Source organism: Acomys russatus, chromosome 19, assembly GCF_903995435.1.
Source record: "Acomys russatus chromosome 19, mAcoRus1.1, whole genome shotgun sequence".
In the NCBI taxonomy this organism is placed as follows: domain Eukaryota; kingdom Metazoa; phylum Chordata; class Mammalia; order Rodentia; family Muridae; genus Acomys; species Acomys russatus.
The window spans coordinates 1,190,368-1,210,532 of record NC_067155.1 but is presented as its reverse complement, the minus strand read 5'-3'; the positions used below and the strand labels follow the sequence as shown (position 1 = coordinate 1,210,532).

Sequence of the window (20,165 nt, the reverse complement as noted above, 5' to 3'; positions counted from 1 at the left end):
TGGCCATTTCTCTCTGTTTGGCTGAGAATGTCTCTGGGTTTCTCTTGAGGCAGCTACCTAACCTCCACACAACGCAGGAGGACATCTTTACCTGCCCAGCCCCAAGGATGGGCCTGGAGTTCATTCTGGGACAGAGGCCAGTCCGTCTGGTCATTCGGGGGAATCTTCTTACGTTGGTTGGTCTGTTTTTATTTTGCCACTGACCTAAAAGCAGTGGAGTCACGTGACCATGAACTAACTCCACAAGCCAGAATAAACTCTTCTTTCTTTAGACTGTGTTACTCAGTTATTTGCCACAGCGATGAAAAACCTGAGGGATGCCCAGTGTTAGTGACTCGTGCCCTGGCGGCGGCGGCAGACTTGGGCCAGAAACACAAGCTCCGAGAGGCATCCTCTGTACACCCTGACGCCCCGTGATCTCTCTCACCTGTATGTATCCTCAGGTGGACCTTGAGATGATGGGACGTCCGGAAAGTCTTCCCACAGTATGGGCAGTCCTTCATGGCCGAGCCCAGACTCCTGTCTCGGAGCAGCGCCTGCTGCTGGACGCCAGCGGCTCTCCCGGCCTCCTCGCCGATGTCTGCAGCGGAAGAGAAACAATTCTCACATCACTTCAGCACGTGTCAGAAGTTGTTCGCACCAAAACTGCTAACACCACACAAAGTTAAACATGTCAATACTACACCTGTCTATTTCACTCTTTGAATCTGACAGAATGCTGACAATTCATGTATTTTCTTGTTATTCTCTTAAATTATTTCATCTTTCCTATCATCATTTTAAGCAGCATATGGTACCTTTATATTGAACTGAATTAAACAAGAGAAGAAACAGCTGTGTCAGCAGCTGGTTTGATTTCTTCTTTTTGCTTAGTTCCTATTAAATATTTTTTTTTTTCTAAAAGTTTGAAAATGTGGGCACTGGTGGAATTCGATTAATTTGTAATATAGGCTAGCTGAAGGTTCATTCTAGGATCAAAATCACATTTTCAGCTTAGCCAGTAACAAGGGAGGGGGGGGCGGTAGTGTCTCGGCTGACTCCCCGAGACAAGCAGACACATAGCTATTTTGGGACAGGAAAGAAAATTATCCCAAAAGCGATCGCTGCTTCCTTGTGGAGTTGTATCCATCTCTGGCTGGTGCAGCCGCGTGAAAGGGAGAAGAAAAAGGGATTCAGCTCCACAATTAGCCCATGATAAACACGCAGTGACACATTCAAAGTCATGTGCAGAAGCTCAGCTTCCCAACTCCCATAAACTCTGAGCACTGCATTTAAATCTCCGGGCCCGTGACTCGAGAAGCCCCTCGGTAAAGTATCAATACAAATTTTCCATCCGGCTGTTATTTGTTATGTAGACCAAACCATTAGGAAGTGGAATAAAATTTACATATGGCTGCCTTTTGCACAGAAATGATAGGACATAATAGTAAATAAAACCCAAAGTATCTGGTGTTTTGGGGTGTGTTGTTACAATGCCCGGGGCCTGGCATCACGCTGCTACATGGACAGCATGCACAGAGCGGGGCAGGCCTCGAGCATCTGTGCCTTTGAGCAGGTGAGGCAAGAGAACCCTCCTGGACTCACCTCTGCCCACGTCTCTGGCCTCCTCTCAGACTGAAGCCTCGCCCCCAGTTCCAAGCTCCTGAGGCTGGAAGGGCGCGTGCCCGCCATGGCTTCCCACCAGCCCACCCTCCAGGCCTTGTGGTGAATGCCACTATGAGAACAAGGGAACCTTCTGGGATACTGAGCAGATCTGTGCGTTCTGCTGAGCTGAGAATAAATAAGATTCCAAGCGATGGAAAATGCAAACTGCTTTTACTCTGCAACATCCGTTGCTGGTGCTCTCTGCTAACGGCCTAAAGGGACAGACTTACAGACCATGAACGAGATGAAGGCAAACACACTAATTCTTATTTGGATGTTGGCTCCCGGCAACTATGCAAGCGCCCTGGCTTGGAACATCCTTTCTGCATTTGGACCATATGTGAGCCGATCACCACCCCAGAAAAGTACATTGAAGACCGCCTTCTAATCTGACTCTCCCCAACTCTCCCTGTTGCTGTCGGAAGACCTATTTGGAGTATACAATTACTCAGAGGGCTTTTTTTCCCCCTCATAATTTTTACAAATGGGAGGATTAGGTTTATCCGTATTCAGAACTCTTACCCAAAGCCTGTCACCTCACTGAGCACCAGATTTCTAGGCATTCCAACAAACAGGAGAAGCACCCAAAGATGACTCATGGGTAAGGACAAAAAGCTGTGACAGTGTGGTGAAGCTGGACACAGGCCGGCCATGCCGTCTTCCCTGCAGGTCACCCATGAACTGCAGGCTCAGTCTATGCAGGGTTTTCCTTTCACTATGGTGGGGTGGGAGCCTGTGGCCTTGTGTGTGCTGGGTCACAACACCCCTAGCTCCTGTTTTCTTTCTCTCTCTCTCTCTCTCTCTCTCTCTCTCTCTCTCTCTCTCTCTCTTTCTTCAGGGGTCTGCAGCCACACCCTGGCCGGCCTGCATGCAGTGATGGGGGCACGGAGCAGGACAGGTGACAGGATGTGGCCCAGCTGTGAGGCAGAGGGGCACTGTGAGCCCTTCTGTGCTCTGAGCAGAGCGAGCACCCAAGCCACGCCTCTCTCTCTTTAACATTTGTTTTTTACTTTTAATTATATGCATGAGTGTGCCTGTACAGGGGCCGCTGCACAGTGAGTAAAGGTGTCTACGGAGATCACAAGAGAGCAAGTGACACGCTGGAGCTAGAGTGGGCTCTTGGGCGTGGGTGCTGGAACCGAACTCAGGCCCCATGCCACAGCAGTCTATGATTTAACTGCTGAGCCCTGTCTCCAAAGCTATGTTTTATTTGGTTGCTGTTGTTTTCCTTCCTTCCTCCTTCTCTCCCTCCCTCCATCCCTCCCTTCCTTCCTCCCTCTCTCCCTCCCTCCATCCCTCCCTCCCTTCCTCCCTCTCTCCCTCCCTCCTTCCCTCCTTTCCTTCCTTCCTCTTTTGAGACAGAATCCCACCACATAGCTCAGTCTGGCTTTGAACTCACAGCTCTCCTATGTCTGCCTTCTGAGTATTGGGATGGAGCGCTGCGTGCAGTCTGCCTGAATTTGAAGAGCTCCAATTCCATCTCCGTGTACCCGTCCTTCGGCTTCCTCCCCCAGTCCATAACATTTGCTCATCTCAAATCTCTCAGACTTCCTGGGATCTTCAGGTCAGTTAAGGAGATGATGACGTGGATTAAAACTTTGCCAAGTGTCCCCTGGAGGCAAAGTAAGACGCCCGGCTTAACTCCGGAAGCCAGCAGCCACCTTCTTGAATTATAAGCAGGACATGAGTGTCAGGATACGATCAGGCAGATTCCTTCAAGCCCTCCTGTCCCATGGCTCACCCCAGCAGCCTCTTTCAGCGAGGTCCAGTGTGAGGGACAACATGGCAGTCGTGGGATAATACGAGATGTGCACACGGTGAGGAAGGGCCTATTTCCACTGGAGCTTTTGGTGAGGATTTGCTCAGAATATTCCAGATAAATGTGGAGGGAAGGGGAGAGAGAGAGAGAGAGAGAGAGAGAGAGAGAGAGAGAGAGAGAGAGAGAGAGAGGGGAGAGAGGGAGAGAGGGAGAGAAAGAGACAACCCGTCGCTTTCGAAGGCATTACAGAAGTTGCGATGACCTATGCCTCACTATATGTCACTCTAAGTGATGGCCCGTATCTGTTTCTCTTTTATCTTTATATCGTGGGTATGTGTGGTCCAATAAAAGGAATAAATTTGTAAGATAAACAGCTTTCTTTGCAGATTTAAGAGTTTAATTTTCACTTTACGCAGAAACCGTTTTCTCTGGGAGGGCCAGCAGGCCTATGGCGTTTACTCTTAGACTAATCCTTCTAGAAAAACAAACTCTCGGCCACAATGAAGAGGAATGGTGGGTGGTCCCAGGAAGTGTCCACAGAGGCAGAAAGCCAAGTGCAAGGAAGTCTGGGAACGCTCTGCAGTCTCTGCCCAGTGCACACACTTGGGGCCTTGTGGATGAATCCAGTCCAAACCGGTACTGGGATGGGTGCTGGTGAGCATGGATGTGCTAAACTGCACCCAACCCCAAGAACCAGGAGCTTTACAAGACGCGTGGCTCGGGTGCTCACTCTGCTCAGAGCACAGAAGGGCTCACAGTGCCCCTCTGCCTCACAGCTGGGCCACATCCTGTCACCTGTCCTGCTCCGCGCCCCCCTCACTGCATGCGGGGCGGCCAGGGTGTGGCTGCAGACCCCTGAAGGCCGTCACGTCAGAAGCCTGTTCAAGTTTTTAAAACATTTTAAAAATTACACCGATGTATTTATTTTGTAGTGTGTGTGTGTGTGTGTGTGTGTGTGTGTGTGTGTGTGTGTGTCCACAAGTGTACATGGATGCCAAAGCAGGCCTGTGACAGTTCAAGCACAGGATGCATGAGTTGGCTTCTCCCTTCCACCTTGTGGGACTTGGGTATCAAAACCAGGCTGTCAGGCTCTGCAGCGGGAACTCTGCCCGGCGAAGCCATCTCCACAGCCCTGCTCCTTTATTTCCCTCTCCTTCAACCTGCAGAATTTCTTTTCCCTCCTAGGAGGGAATTGTCACCTAGCCCTTCATAATTTTCCAGCAAGGAGGCAGAGCCCTGCCTGCTCCCTCACATAATAGCACACCCCTGGCCAGGGTGCATTCTGATGCCAGCCACGAACTCCGAGTCAGTTCTTGATGCTCCTGAGTGGCGCAGGGGCATCTTTTCCAAGGCAACGCCTTACACGGATGAGGCAAGTAACATTCCTGAGAGGCATGGGCTGTGTTCGCTACGACCTCAGGACGTCAGAAACAGGTACGCAACGCCTCAGCTCGCTTCCCCTTATAGAGAAGCTGGGAGTTACTTACTGGTTAACACGGGGGGGAGAGAACCATAGCATTTCAAGTTGGGTTTCAAATATGCGATTTGGGGGTAAAGGTGAAAAAGAGTGGCAGACCTTCCTAATTTCATCTTCTCGAAGTCGGAAACACGTCTCCTGCTTTCCCTCTGCTTGTTCTAAGCCGCTGTGCGTTGGGTGAAGCCAGCCACTAAGGGTAGAGGTTAAGGTGTGAGAAAGATGCTCTTGCGTCCAGGTACCACTGGCCATTTTATTATCCCCATAAACAGAACATAACTGTAGCGCTGGAGGTCCAAGGCAGGTTCCCGGGCAGCCAAGCCCTTGAACTTTAAGGCACAGGTGTACTAACTGGGACAAGGGCCGTGTGAATCCAGCCCCGAGGCTGGCTATCCTGTTACACAACAGACATGATTTTTCATTCATGGGCACCTTGTGCACGATACACTTTAAGCCTCATCCATAAACAGTATGTTTAGAATTAAGGTTTTTTTGGCTTGCAAAACGATATTGTGTGTTACATGTAGATTTTCCCACGGGTTGTTCTAACACACTAGGCTTCCTCGATATATTAAAAGTGGCCATTTGCCCAGACAGCTCCTGGGAGATGGGAGTTGAGGGTGAGGGTCCTTTCATGTCCCTAAGCAAGTCTGCCATCCCTCCCTAGCCTTGGTTCCTTCCTCTATGGATGGGAGCAGAGGGCTGGACCACGCAGGTTTTTCAGCTGGCTTCCTGTAGTGCTATGACGCCGGAGAAGCCACAAACCCATCCCAGGCTGCCTCTGCCCACTGCCTCACATCACCTGCCCTGGCCTCACCCGAGAACAAAGCGAGATGCTAAGGGTACAGCTCAAAGACACAGGAGGAAACTGCATGGAGTACAGCCCGTACTTCCTTTCCCTGCACTCTACTTCATGGACTACACTTCCCAGCGTCCCTCGCTCTAGGTTAACCCCATGTGACTGGTTCCAGCCAATGAAATAAGAAGAAACAGCAGATCAGGACTGTGTCAAGCACTCCGACTCCTCCTCTCTCCCTCAGCACCTTGCTATGCAAGAGTTGAAATGGCAGAATCACAATCCAGGACACTCGGCTGACCTAGCACAAATGGGAAACAGACACTGGTAAGACAAAGACACAGAGACTTAGAGGGCTGCTAACGCAGGAGGTGGTCAAGACACTCACTATGGCTACATCGTGGAAGGAGGGGCAGAAAGAGGGTAAGGGCTTAAGGACCAGGGAGGCGGCTGTGGGATTGTGTCCTCCAGGTATGATAGGCAAGCCACACCTATGAGAGCTCCACAGTGCGGCTGCCTAAACAAGAGCTGAGCAGTGACTGATGCTGTCTGCTGCCATGGTAACATGGCCGGGGAAATCATAAGGCTCCACCCCAAATGAAAAGATACAGGTTATTAAGGGTTAGCCTCTCCCAGGAATGAGCCCCTGAATGGTCATCTAACACCAAGTGGTCAGCCCAAAAAACAATCACATGCAAGCAACATTGAACAGGCTCAGGAGGTTGCATTTACACACATGATGATGATGATGATGATGATGGTGATGATGATGATGATGATAACGATCATGGATTTGAGAGGTAGCATGGGTGGCATGGGAACCAGTTGGAGGGAAGAGACAGGGAAAAGTATAATTATATTTTAATAAAATATTTTTTAAAACGAGAGAGAGAGAGAGAGAGAGAGAGAGAGAGAGAGAGAGAGAGAGAGAGAGAGAGAGAGAATATATACTGGCCAGTCTTCTGGGTTTATACCAACTTTTGAAGTGGAGTAGTCCTATTAATCAAAGAATGGGGGGAGCGTGTTGAATTGTGCATGTACCATGAGTGAAAATCAGGCAGCCCGACCACTTACACCCCTTTACACTGTGCAGTTTAGAAAGACGGCCTACAACTCTGCAGTGATGGTGGCGGTGGCAACGAGGCCCCCCAGCAGCGCATATGGAGCAGGGCGCCGGCCCCTGTGCTCCTCTGCCTCACAATACACAGTGTTATCGTCACCTGCAGAACTTCCAGTGGAACAGGGGCTACATTTCCAGAGATGACCTGGCAGCTAACTCCGGAAGTCTAGATATGCAAAGAGATCTCACAAGCACTTTGTAGAGGCCAAGAACTGTGGTCAGTCAACTCAGCAGGTCCCTGGGCCTTTTAGATCTTTTCTGGGGGAAAAAAACCCAACACCCTGGAGAACATCCAGGAGAATGCAGAACTCCTCTTCAAAGCTTAATCCTGTCCTTTATGATGAGAGCGTCGAGGTGAACAGGCTCTAACGAAGCAATGATCCTGTGGGCTGGAGAGGAGCACGGGTTGCTCTTGCAGAGGACCTGAGTTCAGTTCCCAGCACCCACATCAGCCAGCTCACGCCCACCTGTAACCGCAGCTCTAGGGGATCCAATGCCCTCTCCTGGCCTACACACACACACACACACACACACACACACACACACACACACACACACACGGCATACATTCACACAAACATCCACGTAAATTCAATAAAATCTAAAATATTAAGCAATGAGCATGGTGAAGATCCTGAGGAAGGAAACTGAGCTATTTATTAAAAAATTTTTTAAATTAATATGTGCACACAAGTGGCAACAAGACTGTAAGTGATCCCACTGAGCCCCTGAAACATGGGATGCTTGCGATGGGTCACAATTAACTTGCTTTTCTATTGTTTTATTAAAGCTTACTGGTGGCCATATATAGTCATGTTCAACCGCTAAGAAAAATATGATGGGTAAAAATATGTTTAAGTGAGAATGTATTGTTTATTGTTTTATTTTTTAACCATCACTCAGTGTCCTGTTGAGTTATTGGATCTGGGGCACCAGATGGGCCAGAGCTCGTTACTTGAGGATGTGGGGACGTGGAGACACGGGGACACGAGGATGTGGGGACGTGAGGACGTGGGGATGTGAAGATGCGGGGACGTGGGGACGCGGGGACACGAGGACGTGGGGACGTGAGGACATGGGGACTTGAGGATGCGGGGACATGAGGACGCGGCAAGGTGAGGACGCGGGGACGTGGGGATGTGGGGACGTGAGGATGCGGGGATGTGGACGTGGGGACTTGTAATGCTGGCTGGCAAGGCAGGGTTTCTGGAAGTGAGGAACTGGGTCATGAAAAAACTCAGCCCTCTTTTAAAGGAAGAAAATAACAGATACCAGGATTTGAAATCACTTCTCTAGAGCAACACTTTGATGAGTTCAGTGAAAAGGAACAAGCAGCTCGTGCGTTAAATCTCCCTAAAGATACACTCGAGCTCTGTGAAGCACCGCAGGCCAGATGTGTTTCCGGTTTCACCTGGCCCACAGTCCTCTCTTAATGGTCGGACTTGCCTGCCTCCTGCTGTGATTGGACCACCGCAGGGTCTCGTCCTTACTTTTCCACTGGTGGCTGCTGTCGACAATATCCCTGTAACCTCAGGCTGCTTGGTCCTGCTGTGGTTCTGAAGGCTGTGAACACTGTATTAGTCACTTCAATGTCTGTGCACAAACAACTGAAGAGACAAAAGTTGTTAGTCTCTTGGCTCACGGTTCCTGAGAATCTCAGTATGTCATGCAGGGAAGTGTGGTAGAGTTGTTAGCAGTGGGAATGTGTTGGGAGGCTCCTCAAATCACCACGGGCTAGACAGTGACCCACCTCCGGTAGCCAGGCTCCAACAAGACATGAGCTTACAGACCATCCCAGATTCAAACTGTAATTAGTAGGCACTCTTAGACTCCCGGTTGGGACCTATGATCTCAAAGCACTAAGTGCCCATTTCTCCCTGCCAACAGGGAGGGAACAGAGGCAAACTTGGCACATGGTCAAGACTCAGCCGGCAGCAAGTGTTCAATCGATATATCTAAGCACGAACAGGGGTTGGCACATGCCTCTAATCCCAGCCACTCAGAAGCTGGGCTGGGACCATCACAAGTTCAAAGCCAGTTTGGGCAGGTTGGAAAGATCCTGTCTCAAACTGAAACATAAAACGAGAGCTGGGTCTATAGCTCCATGGTAGAACATTTACCTAGGATGCTCGGAAGGCAAGCAAATTGGAGTCAAATACTAAGACTGGTCTCCATGAGAGAAGCTGCTTGGGCGGCCTGGCCTGAAATGGCTTGAGACATCACAAAAACACAGATATTCATAACGTCATCTATTATCTGATCTCTATTGCAATTATTTGAAAATATTCCTGGTACTTTCCTCTTTTATTTTTTATTTAATTAATTTACTCAGATTACAACTCAATTGTTATCTTACTTTCCTTTTTTATAGTTTGAGAACTCCAATTTAAGGAGGAGGAGGAGGAAAGAAAGGGAGAAAGAAACTATAGAAAGCTCTACTTTCAGCACACTGTAAATTCCCCAAAGATTTCTATATAATTTATTTTCCTAAGAGGGGGAAAAACATGGCTTTTAAGATCCTCTTAAGATAATTTACGACCTCTCCTCCTTGGGTGGGGTGGAGAGCAGGCCGGAGCCCTCACTGGAAGGATGCTTTCCCTAGGCAGCTGTGGCCGAGCGGGACCCATCGCTTTAGGAAGCTATTTGGTCAGTCCTCATGTCTTGTGGGGCTGAGCCTCGTGGGGATTGCACCTACTGAAAGGAGGAAGCCGATTCAGAGATGACGCATCCCCCAGAGACGTGTCATGCCATATTCTTTCTTAAACAAAGAAGACATCGCAAGCACCTTGCGATATCTTTCATTTAATAGTTGGCAGAAGGCGAGTCCCTGGTGAACACTGGCCTGTGTCTCTCTCTTTAACCAGCTGAGTGATCCAAGCTTTTAATATAGCCATTCCAATTATTGTAAAAGTCATCTGGTACCTTATAACCACAAATATTGACAGTTTATTGCACAACACATTCCTGACATTTGAAGGTCACACCATACATAATACATAGTCTTTTATAAAAGTGTCTGGAACAAAGAGATACATGATAAGCAATTACGTCTCCCAGCTCGTGTGTATGTACAGTTCGGGGCTGACTCGGGGTTGCACGGGAAACACACGCACCATTTTAAATAATCTATTAAGGCAGCAACACGGAGAGGGGCGTGACTGTGAAGCGGGCCTTGCACAAGCCTCGGTCCGACTGGCTGGCAGGGCACAGGGGTCTGGGCAGCTCTCCTTTGCTATGTTTGGGTCACAATGCCACTTTGGGGCACAGAGCTTTGCCCCACTTCACAGTTGGATTTACCCCCAAAGCCATTAAGCACAAAAGGCTCACAGTATATTCTTGGTTTTCATACTGACTTACTTACATGTAGTTGAAAGAAATTTAAGAACAACAACAAAGAAAATACGAGACTGGGTTCTGAAGGTCCCACACCTGCCAGGGGCGCTGACCAGAGTTCTGACCCTGTAAACAAGGAAGCCTCCTCCCCAGGACTCGGTCCTCACAGAGACAGCAGCATTCTCACACCGACTTCAGCGCTGTACAGGGGTTATGCAGCTGTCATGCTCCGGTGAACATCAGGATGAAAAGAGAGTTTCAAAAGACGTGGCTCATATTGAGTGTGGGAGCAAGTAACTGTAATCCCAGCACTTGGGAGGTAGAAACGGGGTGAACTGAAGGTTGGAGGCATGCCGGAGTTACACAGCGATACTCTGCTCCCATCAGACAAAAGCAAATAAGAAAAAAAAACCCCATAAAACACAAAAACAAACCCCCAAACTAAGGCTGCTCCAGAATCCTCTGGGAACATCGTGGTGAGGAAAACACTAAAATCGTTGCCCCTTCTCCAGGGGCTTTGTTCCCGGATGTAACCTCCATAGTCGTGTTGGGGAGACAGGCTCACAGCATGGGCTGTGCGGAGAATCTTGCCCTACAAATGCCCCCCACCCCGGGTCAAGACTAAGTGCCAGCCAGGTCTAGGGGCACATGCTCATAATCCCAGCCCTCCAGACAGGCTGAGGCAGGAAGGCTCACGCTGCCTGCGCCACTTAAGGAGTTGAAGGCCAGTCCTTAACCAGCAAGAGCCTGGCTCAGCAAAGCCCGAACCAAAACCAACAGAAAAGCCAAAAGCTGTGTAATCCTGAGCAAATCCGCTAACCTTTTGAGGGTTCCCTTCTCTTATCTGTAAAACCGAGTAAGCATGATAATTCATGATCTAATAGCCTGTGCAGGGTAGGGGAGATGTCTCCCATCACAGAGCTCGGAGGACCCTCCCCAGGAGCTCCTGCCGCCGCGATCTGAGGTATCTCCCCACTGCCCTGACTCAGGGAATGGCACACGTTCAAACTCAGGAGCAGGGATCTGTGTTCCTTTCCCGCGCAGTCCAGGTTGGAGCGGTTTCTGCAAAGCTCTTAAAACCCGGGCAATTCTACCAAGTTAACAGCGGAAAAACAATTCAGGCTGCAATTGAGCTTCGCATAGATGACAATCTTTAATCACAGATGAAGCGGCAGGTCATTAGAATCCACGCCGAACTCCCTTCCAGACGATACAAGCGGCTGGCGTCTAGTGTGTGTGTGTGTGTGTGTGTGTGTGTGTGTGTGTGTGTGTGCAGCCACAAATGTGTGTGTGTGTGTTTAACACTGTATTAAAATAATCAGCAGATCCTTGAAGCATCAAAAGCCCCTCCAAGAGTAATTTTCTTTAGGCCTCTGTAATCAATGTCCTAAATTTAAGATACAAGACCAAAATGATTTCTGCAAAGATGATGTGTTTATTAGCATTAATGGCAGGGGAGAAAGCTTCCTTAGAAGGAACCCATTTTTGCATCTGAAAGGCATTCCTGTTAGGATGTGTGTGTTTCTTTAAGAAGCTATTCTGTTTTAGAGGGTAGCAGTAAGACAGGGTGCCACGTGACCAGGAGGTTGCTATGGTAAATATGCATTTTTTATTGAAGAGTAAACAGTGGCAGAAAACAAGTGTCAATTGCCAGCACTGAAGTCCCTGCCATCTTTGAGCTCTGCAGACCTCTTGCCCTCTTAATTTGAGAATCTTTATCAGAGAAACATCATCACTAGATCAAGATTAAAAATTGTTTTGAATAAATGCCCATCTCCTTAATACTATACAATGATAAATATTTTGTCTGGCACGTAAGGATTAGAAATAGCAACAACAACAACAACTGCATGCAGGGTGTTGGCAGAATGCTTCTCTACCGTGCTCGAGGCCCTGGGTTCAAGCCTCAGAATGTAACAGAAAGAAACAAGCCTACCCAGCTCTGTTGATGTTCCATGGCACTCTGCCCTGCAGCGTTGACTCGGGGCCTGCCTGCCATCTTGGTTCGTGCAGACTCGCGGTGGGCCTGGCATGGGTCCTGTGAATGACCCTTGTGGGGAGGCTGCACTCACTTCCAGGCCGTGAGTCTCAGCCTACATGGCTGCCACAATTGCTAGAAAGGCTTCGCTCTTCCCTTAGGCAGCAAATAGCAGGAGGTTGAATTTATTTCGGGTAGTTCTTTGCTAAATCTGTTTATTAGTGGGGTGAGTAGTGGGGGCGGCGTGTGCCACGGTTCCCATGTGGAATCCAGAGGAAGAGTCTGTGCAGTCAATCCCTCCTTCCACCTTTATGTGGATTCCAGCATCGAACTCAGGTCAGCACGCTTGTGCAGTAACTGCCGTTACCCACGGAGCCATATTGCTGGGCCTATTTCTGAAAGTTCTTCCACTGATGTAGCCACACACACCTGGCCTCCCTCAGTTACAAATCAAGCCACATCCTTCCCTAACCATAATGATCTACAGCTCCGGTCCCTTCCGGAGCGAGTCCTTGACTGGCTTCTCTGGCCAGGTACAGATTTCACACCCTTTTCTGACGCCAGCTCTAAGCATGTACATTGCAGCACAGAGTGGTCACCCATTCAGGGCTAACCTATACCACCCACCAGGGGCTGAGGGATGAATCAGTAAGCCCATGAGCTCCAGGTTTGGCTTTCTGGGAAGCAGTTGAGGAGGGAAAGCCAAACTTGCATATCTTTTTTTTTGGCTAGATATGGATAAAAAAAGCACATGACGGTGAGCTCTTAAGGACACATTTCTAACCCTGCAAGACACAAAGTCCCAGGGTACAAGGGGTGGCTGGGCTCTCCCCAGCAACAGCAATGCATAGCAGCTTCCTATGTACCTGGAAGGGCTGAAAGGGCCACCCAGCCTTGGAACAGCTGAGCACACTAAGGTCCCTTCGACTCTGTGAAATGAGCTCTCCTTCTGCCCCACACTCACACTCTCCTGTGCAGTCAGCTTCCGCCATCTTGCATAGCATTGGGTGGTTGGGTGCTGCTGCTCACGGCAAAGAAATCTGCTTTCTTTCTGCAATCTTCTGAGGCCCGGGTCCCACCACAGCAAGCTCCAGGCTCCAAGCCTGCACTGCTGCTTCTGAGCGATTGGCAGATGCTTCCCAACTTTGCCCAGCCTCCAATGCCGCCTAAAGATGGGAATCGGGGCACCTGCTTTGTAGTTCCCTTGTGAAAACCAAGTGAGATCATGAGAGGAAAGGCCATCTGGTGGATTCTCAACTTGCACACGCCCCCCTTTTGCCACCTACAAGGTCCAAAACACGACGCTGATGAAGCCAGATAAACCAACAGGTGATGGTTCATGGGATGGACTCACACAGGCATGCGCCAGCTGGCCTACCCCTCTTTTGTAGCGGTCTTTGTGTTGCTGAGCGCCACCTGGCCCCTGGAGGCAGGAAACTTCACAGGTCTTCATGTGTCCCCATGTTCTCCGGCCCAGAACATGCAGCTCCCTTGGCATCTGCCTTCCAAACATTCTTCTGAGGTGAGTAGGTGGGGGGTGGGGGGTGAGGAAGGAAGACCTGAGTGTGGAGGGGCCTGGGTAGCAGCAAAGGGAAGGAGACGGCAGCTGGTGACGGCTGTAGCTTCCCACCCGAACTCTCTTTACTCAGCGGCTGGTGCAAGTTGGAGCCACCTCTCACCGTTTGAGCGCCTCACTCATCAGGTGGTGAGCAATCTGGTCTGTATCTCAGCATCCCAGGAGCCCACACTAAGACTCCTAGGCAAGCCTACACCCTGCTCCAGGAAAGCACATTTTGATATAGAGAAACAAAAGAAATAAAAGTAGCTTTAAAAGAACTCAACTGATGAGGTGCTTCGGAGCTGTCTGTGGGCAGTGACAAGGAGGTAAGCGGGGACTTGGGGGTGCACTTTGTGAATCCTCCTGGGAACTTTTCCCCAAGAAGCTTTGAGACACCATACTGACACCATCCCTGCTCTCCACTCCCAGCTGTTCTGATCCATCTTATACTCCAAAGGCAACCTAACACCACCAGGTGAGGTGTGTCCCCAGAGTGTGTCCCCACAGCCATCTTCCTTCCCAGAAGACAAACCAGCCGCAGCCTCCAACTTCGCGCTTCCTCTCCAGATTCATTCTCCGGAAGAGACATCCTCTCACCAAATTAAGTGGAGTTTTCTCCATTATTTAGAACTTTCTGGATGACAGCCTTTATCCAAAGGACTTGGGACTAGCAGCGTTTCAAATGTTCATTGTTATATATATATATATATATATATATATATATATATATATATATATATATATATATATATATATATAAACAATTAGGATATGATATAATCCACGCTGGCCTAGAACTCACAATACTTCTACATCAGCCTCCTCCTGAATTCGGAGATTACAAGCATGCACCACCATGTCCAGCTAAGGTATACACGTGTGTGTGTGTGTGTGTGTGTGTGTATGTGTGTGTTTATGTGTATGTATGTGTATGTGTGTGTGTGTCCGTATGTGTATAGTAGGACACTAGGCTAAAGGTAGTATAAAATACCTTAAAACTTTCATTTATTTACTGTGTGTGTCTGTGTCTATGTGTCTGCATGTTTGTGTGTGTGTGTTAACATGTACATGTGTAGGAGGCCCAAGAATAATTTTGGGGAGTTGGCTGTGTTCTCCCACTGTGTGGGTCGCAAGGCTTGAACTCAGTTGGTCAGTCTTGGCAGCAAGCACCTTTACTGGCTCAGCCATCTTGCCAGACCATTCTACAATTTTTTTAAACTGCAGCCTGTCACATGTTTGTCACGTAACATTGGTGGTCTGCCCACATCAACATTTCAGATTCTAGAACAAATCTTGAATTTGCATCTAAGGCGTATTTTGTGGCTGACAACCTGCCCGGCCGGTCTCTTCCACTCCACTGTCCACTCTCTAGCGGCTGAGAAGGAGTCATTGCCCGACTCACACATCTCTACAACTGTTGAGCCAGAAACTCGCTCCATAAATATTGACCGAGTAGCCGAAAGGGTGGGTGGTAGTGGGGTGCACGGGGCGGCCCTTCGAGCATAGTGCGATCTAGAACGGCTGCTTCTCCTTCTAAAGGGCTAAAGTCGCCTGCATGGATCTGCCCTTCTTCACCCTGTGGGACCCAGGTGCAGATGGCCTGGCCTGCCCTAGCCCTGTGGCACAAGACACAGGTTGCCTGGTCTCTTGGCAGCCCTAGGTCCCACTCATCTGCTCTCAGCAAGTCTAGTCACTTCTGCTGTTGAAATCTCCTTTGGAGGAGAAGGGGTCTGAACTGCCCGAGCCCAGGCCGAGAAGGGAGGAGAAAGAGAAGAAGAAAAAATGGCATAAGGAATCCACCTCCCCAGGTGCCCGTAACTCCTTCTATGGCAGGGCCCTTCCCAGCCCATGCCTGCCTCAGCCAGAGCCCAGCACCCACACAGACAGCCCAGTTCTGCTCCGCGTTCGTGAGCCCCACCCCAGAGGCAGGTGGCCTGCTTTGGGCAAACAGGACTTTAGTGTATGATGGGCTTGGCCCCAGGCAGGCACATCAGGCAGCTCGTTCTGCCTTGTGCCTCTGCTGAGTTTCTGGGCCTGAGGATAAAGTCTGTGCAGACATATGCTCTTGGGGGGTGTCCACGTGCACCGCCAGAGTCAGGATGGGAGCTCAGCGATCCCATCTGTGTGATGCTGACGGCGTGTGTCTTTGCCTCGCTCAGCCTGGAACCTGAAACCCTCCAGGCTTCTCATAGCTTTCCCTACCCTTCTACCTCCAGCCCTGAATCCTGGCTCACCCCCTAATCAGGTACCACCCAGTATCTACCCCCCTCCCCCCACCTCGCAGTACTTCGGTGACCCTCATGACTTACTGGGCCACCTCTGGTCTTTAACAAGGTTCAAGGCCAAGGGTAGCACTGAATAAATATTTACTGATTGGGGAACAATTTGACAAGTCTACACTGCTCAGTTAAATGCTGGTGACTCGTTAATCCGGAGAAAAGGATCCGTTTCTCTGGTCCCTTCGGAAGCCCTCCTGTACTGACATCCGGAGCAGTGCCACACGCGCACGCACACACGGTTGGTCCCTGTGATGCTAATTTCTGCCCTGTAACCAAGAGAGACAACTAAACGTTGCAAGGTTACACAAAGCTCCTGCCCCTTATCCTCTGACTTCTCCTTAGGGGGAAATTGCACTGGAATACATTTCCTCATCTGTATGTTAACGCACGGTTGTAATCCACCTATCATGATTGCAATTTTGGGAATCAAAACGCAGATCCAAAACAGCAGTGTGAGCTATATTGTAGTCACATATATTACAATAAATTAAGTCAAAGAAAGACTTCTGCATTAACGGCTGCTCCATTTCTTTAATACTCTATAAGAATATTGAACCTTATCCTCCAAAGGACTCTAACTCTTCCCCCCACCTGCTGCCCTGACTGTGGCATCTCTGTTGCCCTCTGCCTACAAGAGGAAATGGCGGAGCCTGCTGCCAGGGACAGCAGGACCATACAGTGGGAGTGGTGACTGGATATGGCTTTGTACAGAGGGTTCAACGCCACCCTATGCCACAAAGAGGCGGCCGGACATTCCTGGTCATGGGCCTGTACGAGCTTCCGAAGAGAAGCAAGCGGGATGGGCAGCAGCTCTGTACTAGACACTTTTCTCGCCACTGTGAAAACCATCCCCGACAGAAGCAGCTCAAGGGAAGAAGGCTTTGATTTTTGTTCACAGCTTCTGGAAATACAGCCAGCCCATCATGGTTGCGGGGGAGGCTCGCTCTGCTCTGGGGCCGTGGAAGCGTGCCGCGTAGATTGGGGAAGGCAGAGGCCATGGGCCGGAATCAGCAGTGAACGCTTCCCCCATCCCCCTGACCCTCCCCCCCTCCCTGGCCACTGGCCTTCTTTCAGCCACAACCACTCATGATCTCTAGACCACAGTCCCAAAGTTCCCACAGCTTCCATAGACAGTGCCACAGCTGGGGACCATGTGATTAAACACGCACGCCTGGGAGGACATTTCACACTCAACACGTGCTGGGGCCGACTGAGGGAGGGTGAGCACGCAGCTTGGTGGACATGGGTGGAGAGGTGGAGGGGTCTTGTGGTTTGAATGTAGACTTGAGTGAAACAGCCAAAGTCTGTGCCTATGCCAGAACCTCTGGCTGCACATCTATACGTGGAGGGAGGATTCGCATCAAATGGAGAAAGGGCCTGAAATGGAGAGTCTCCATGTAGTACATATCTGCACCTTTGGAGCCTTCCTCTCCCTCAAGGTCAGGCTCGCTGGCTTCTCCTGAGACATCACCCCACAAAGCCCATGGCCCAAGGAGCAGGAACTTCCTCCCGCCAACCCTTACCCCACACTCCACTACCTGGCCACCCCCAGAGCACAGGCATCTGAGTTCGCCGTCTCAGCTGAGCCTCTTCCGGACACCCTCTCCACCTCTAAAACCAGCCATAATAGCCTCAGTTGGGCAAACAAGGCAGAAGCCTCCAGACTAATTCTCATAATTATGATGGGTTTATTATTTCAAAGTCAGCGATGATTGTGGGGTCAGGTACTCAGAGAAAGAGGGGAAGAAACATCCTTTCGAGTAATAGCAGATCTCCCTTAATTCTGCTAGGGTACCAAATTGCATCCAGAGATGCTGAACCACGCACTCTGAACCTTGGTCAGATTTCAAAGAAGCCTCCGGGGGAAGGGCAGTGATCAGAGAAGCACACTGCCATCCGAGGACCTCGTCCTATGACCTGGTGGTGGGGCTGAGTGACGTGGGTGACAAGTCTCCCTCCCTACTATGCTTGCCTGAGAGTTCCTCCTCTCTCATGGTACCTGGCCGTCACCTGTGCGCTCAGGGCTGAGATTATCTGACCTTTGCCCTTCTGTGTGGTTTCCGTCACTGTCTCAACACTGAGCCTGGCCTGGGCTCCCTGGTGCCCTCAGAGCCATTTTCCAAACATTTCTGCGTGCTGCCACGGTGCTTAGGGTTGCTCACTAATTTTTATCTTGTGTTTTGATTGCAGCTGACTTACCAAGAGGACCCCGTGGGTCTGCCTGTCTCATAATCACTGGCAGGAGCCAAGCGAGAGGCTGGCCCACAGAGTCGCTCAATAAACACATGTTGGCTGACCTTTCTATTGTGAAAGACACCACTGTTATCCCCTCCAAGGCTCTTTTCAGAAAGCCTCTTCAAGGAGCAGGAAAGAGGCAACCGAGACACTGAAAGCCCTTGGACCTTCTGAGCCCCGCTTCCTGCCGGGTGTGCACCCCAGTGTGGGTTTCACCCCTCAGGAATGAAGTATTCAAGACAGATGGGGTACTATCCACTCCAAGCTATGGTCCACCTGGGACAGAGCAGCTGTCCAGGAGCACTGCAGCAAACAGCAGGGCAGCCTCTTAAACTTTCTAGACTGACCTGTGAATCATATAGTGAGATTTAATGCATAGAAGACACACCTGTAGAACCAACTTTCCGTTCCCCCCACTAGTGCTCTGTGGACAGCTTTCTGAGCTGTGGCCAGCTGAGTCCCAGTCTGAGAATTCTTGTGGTACAAAGGTCTTACTTTGTGGCTCAGGTTGACCTTGAACTCACGATCCCTCTGCCTCAGTCTAAGCACTGCAATTACGTGCTGGCCCCACCATGCCTGGCTCTCTGTGTGAGGTCCCAGTGTCCCTGTACCACTATCCCACTGCACAGATGAAGAAACTGAGGCACGCAGAAGCTCAGTGGCAATCCAGGGTAGGGCAGAGCAAACGGAAGCGAAGGCCTCCAGACTCCGGATCCTAAGGCTGAGGTCAACACGGAAGGCTCTGGCCCTTTAATCGCAAGGCGGAGACGGAGACGAAGGGCTAAGAGCTCCTGTGTGCCTGCAAGGGCTGGGCTGGGAGCCTAGCTTCCAGAGGTGGGCTGGGTAGAGTCAGACTGGGGACTCCCTGGAATTCAGTCTGGGTAGAGGAGAAAGACCATGACTCCACAGAAAGATATCGCCCCATGAGGGTGAGGAACAGAGTCCTGCCCACAGAGACAATGTCCCTCTGCAGATGGGAAGCCTGGGCCTAGGTCACTGGGCATTCTTCTCTTCCGTCACCTGTCTGCTCCCCACGCACCCATACAGTTTCTCACCCCACTGTGAGCTTTTCACTACTATGAAGGAAATCGGGGGCGGGGGGCAGTGCCCAGCCCAACGTTCCACCATGGCCACATCTAGAGAGTAAGGGAAGGTTAAGGGTAAAAACATGTGGTTTTATCTGTCTGTCTCTGTCTGTCTGTCCGTATGTATGTCATCTATCTACCTACTGAACATCTATCTGTCATCTATCTATCTATCTATCTATCTATCTATCTATCTATCTATCTATCTTTAAGTACAAGAAATAAGTTGCATCACCTCCCCCCAACCATCTACTCTCATGATAACAGACTCAGAGGCTAGCAGAAGGGGTGTGTCTGCGTCCTGCCACTTCTCCTTGGGGAATGGCTTGGAAAACACATGCCATTTGGTGCAATCTGCTCAGCTTCAAAAGCAGAGCGAATCCTTTCAGGGGTCAAGGACCACTGTGAGGCAGGTATAAACAATACTTTGCTCACCCAGGCCTGGGCCAGCATGCTGCTCTGCCGTGCAGGAGACCAGTGGGCTCCTGAGTGTGGCACCAGCCCCTCTTATGAGGGGCACAGCCCCCAGCTGTCTTTTACCAGCTGGTGAACAAGGACGTTAACAAAGTACTCGTGACAAAGTACGAGTTAGGGGCCTTCCACTCCCTCTTACCTGCTCACCCCCCTCCCTGCAACACACACACACACACACATACACACACACACACACACACACACACACACACACACACACACACACACACGTCTCTGGAAAGGCATAAAACACTTGACCAAGAATGTTCTGGAACCATCACAAGAACACCAGACTATCACACGCCTCCAGAACATGTCTGTTTAAAACTGTAAGGAGCTGCCTCTGTAGAGACTCATTTTGGGGGTGAGTCTTAAACCCAAGTTTAAACTGGAGCTGGGTTCATGGAAGACATGCCTCCTGTCCGTCCCT

At 50.1% G+C, this 20,165-nt stretch overlaps 1 protein-coding gene across 2 annotated transcripts in view; it reads right to left on the bottom strand.

The window, feature by feature from the left end:
• Nucleotides 1–20,165, bottom strand: part of Znf536 (zinc finger protein 536) — a 409,410-nt gene that overhangs the window by 179,361 nt on the left and 209,884 nt on the right. For both annotated transcript variants that reach the window (XM_051162177.1, XM_051162178.1), the window contains exon 3: nt 428–580. In XM_051162177.1, the coding sequence (XP_051018134.1) occupies nt 428–580 (153 nt within the window). The remainder of the gene's footprint in view (nt 1–427; nt 581–20,165) is intronic.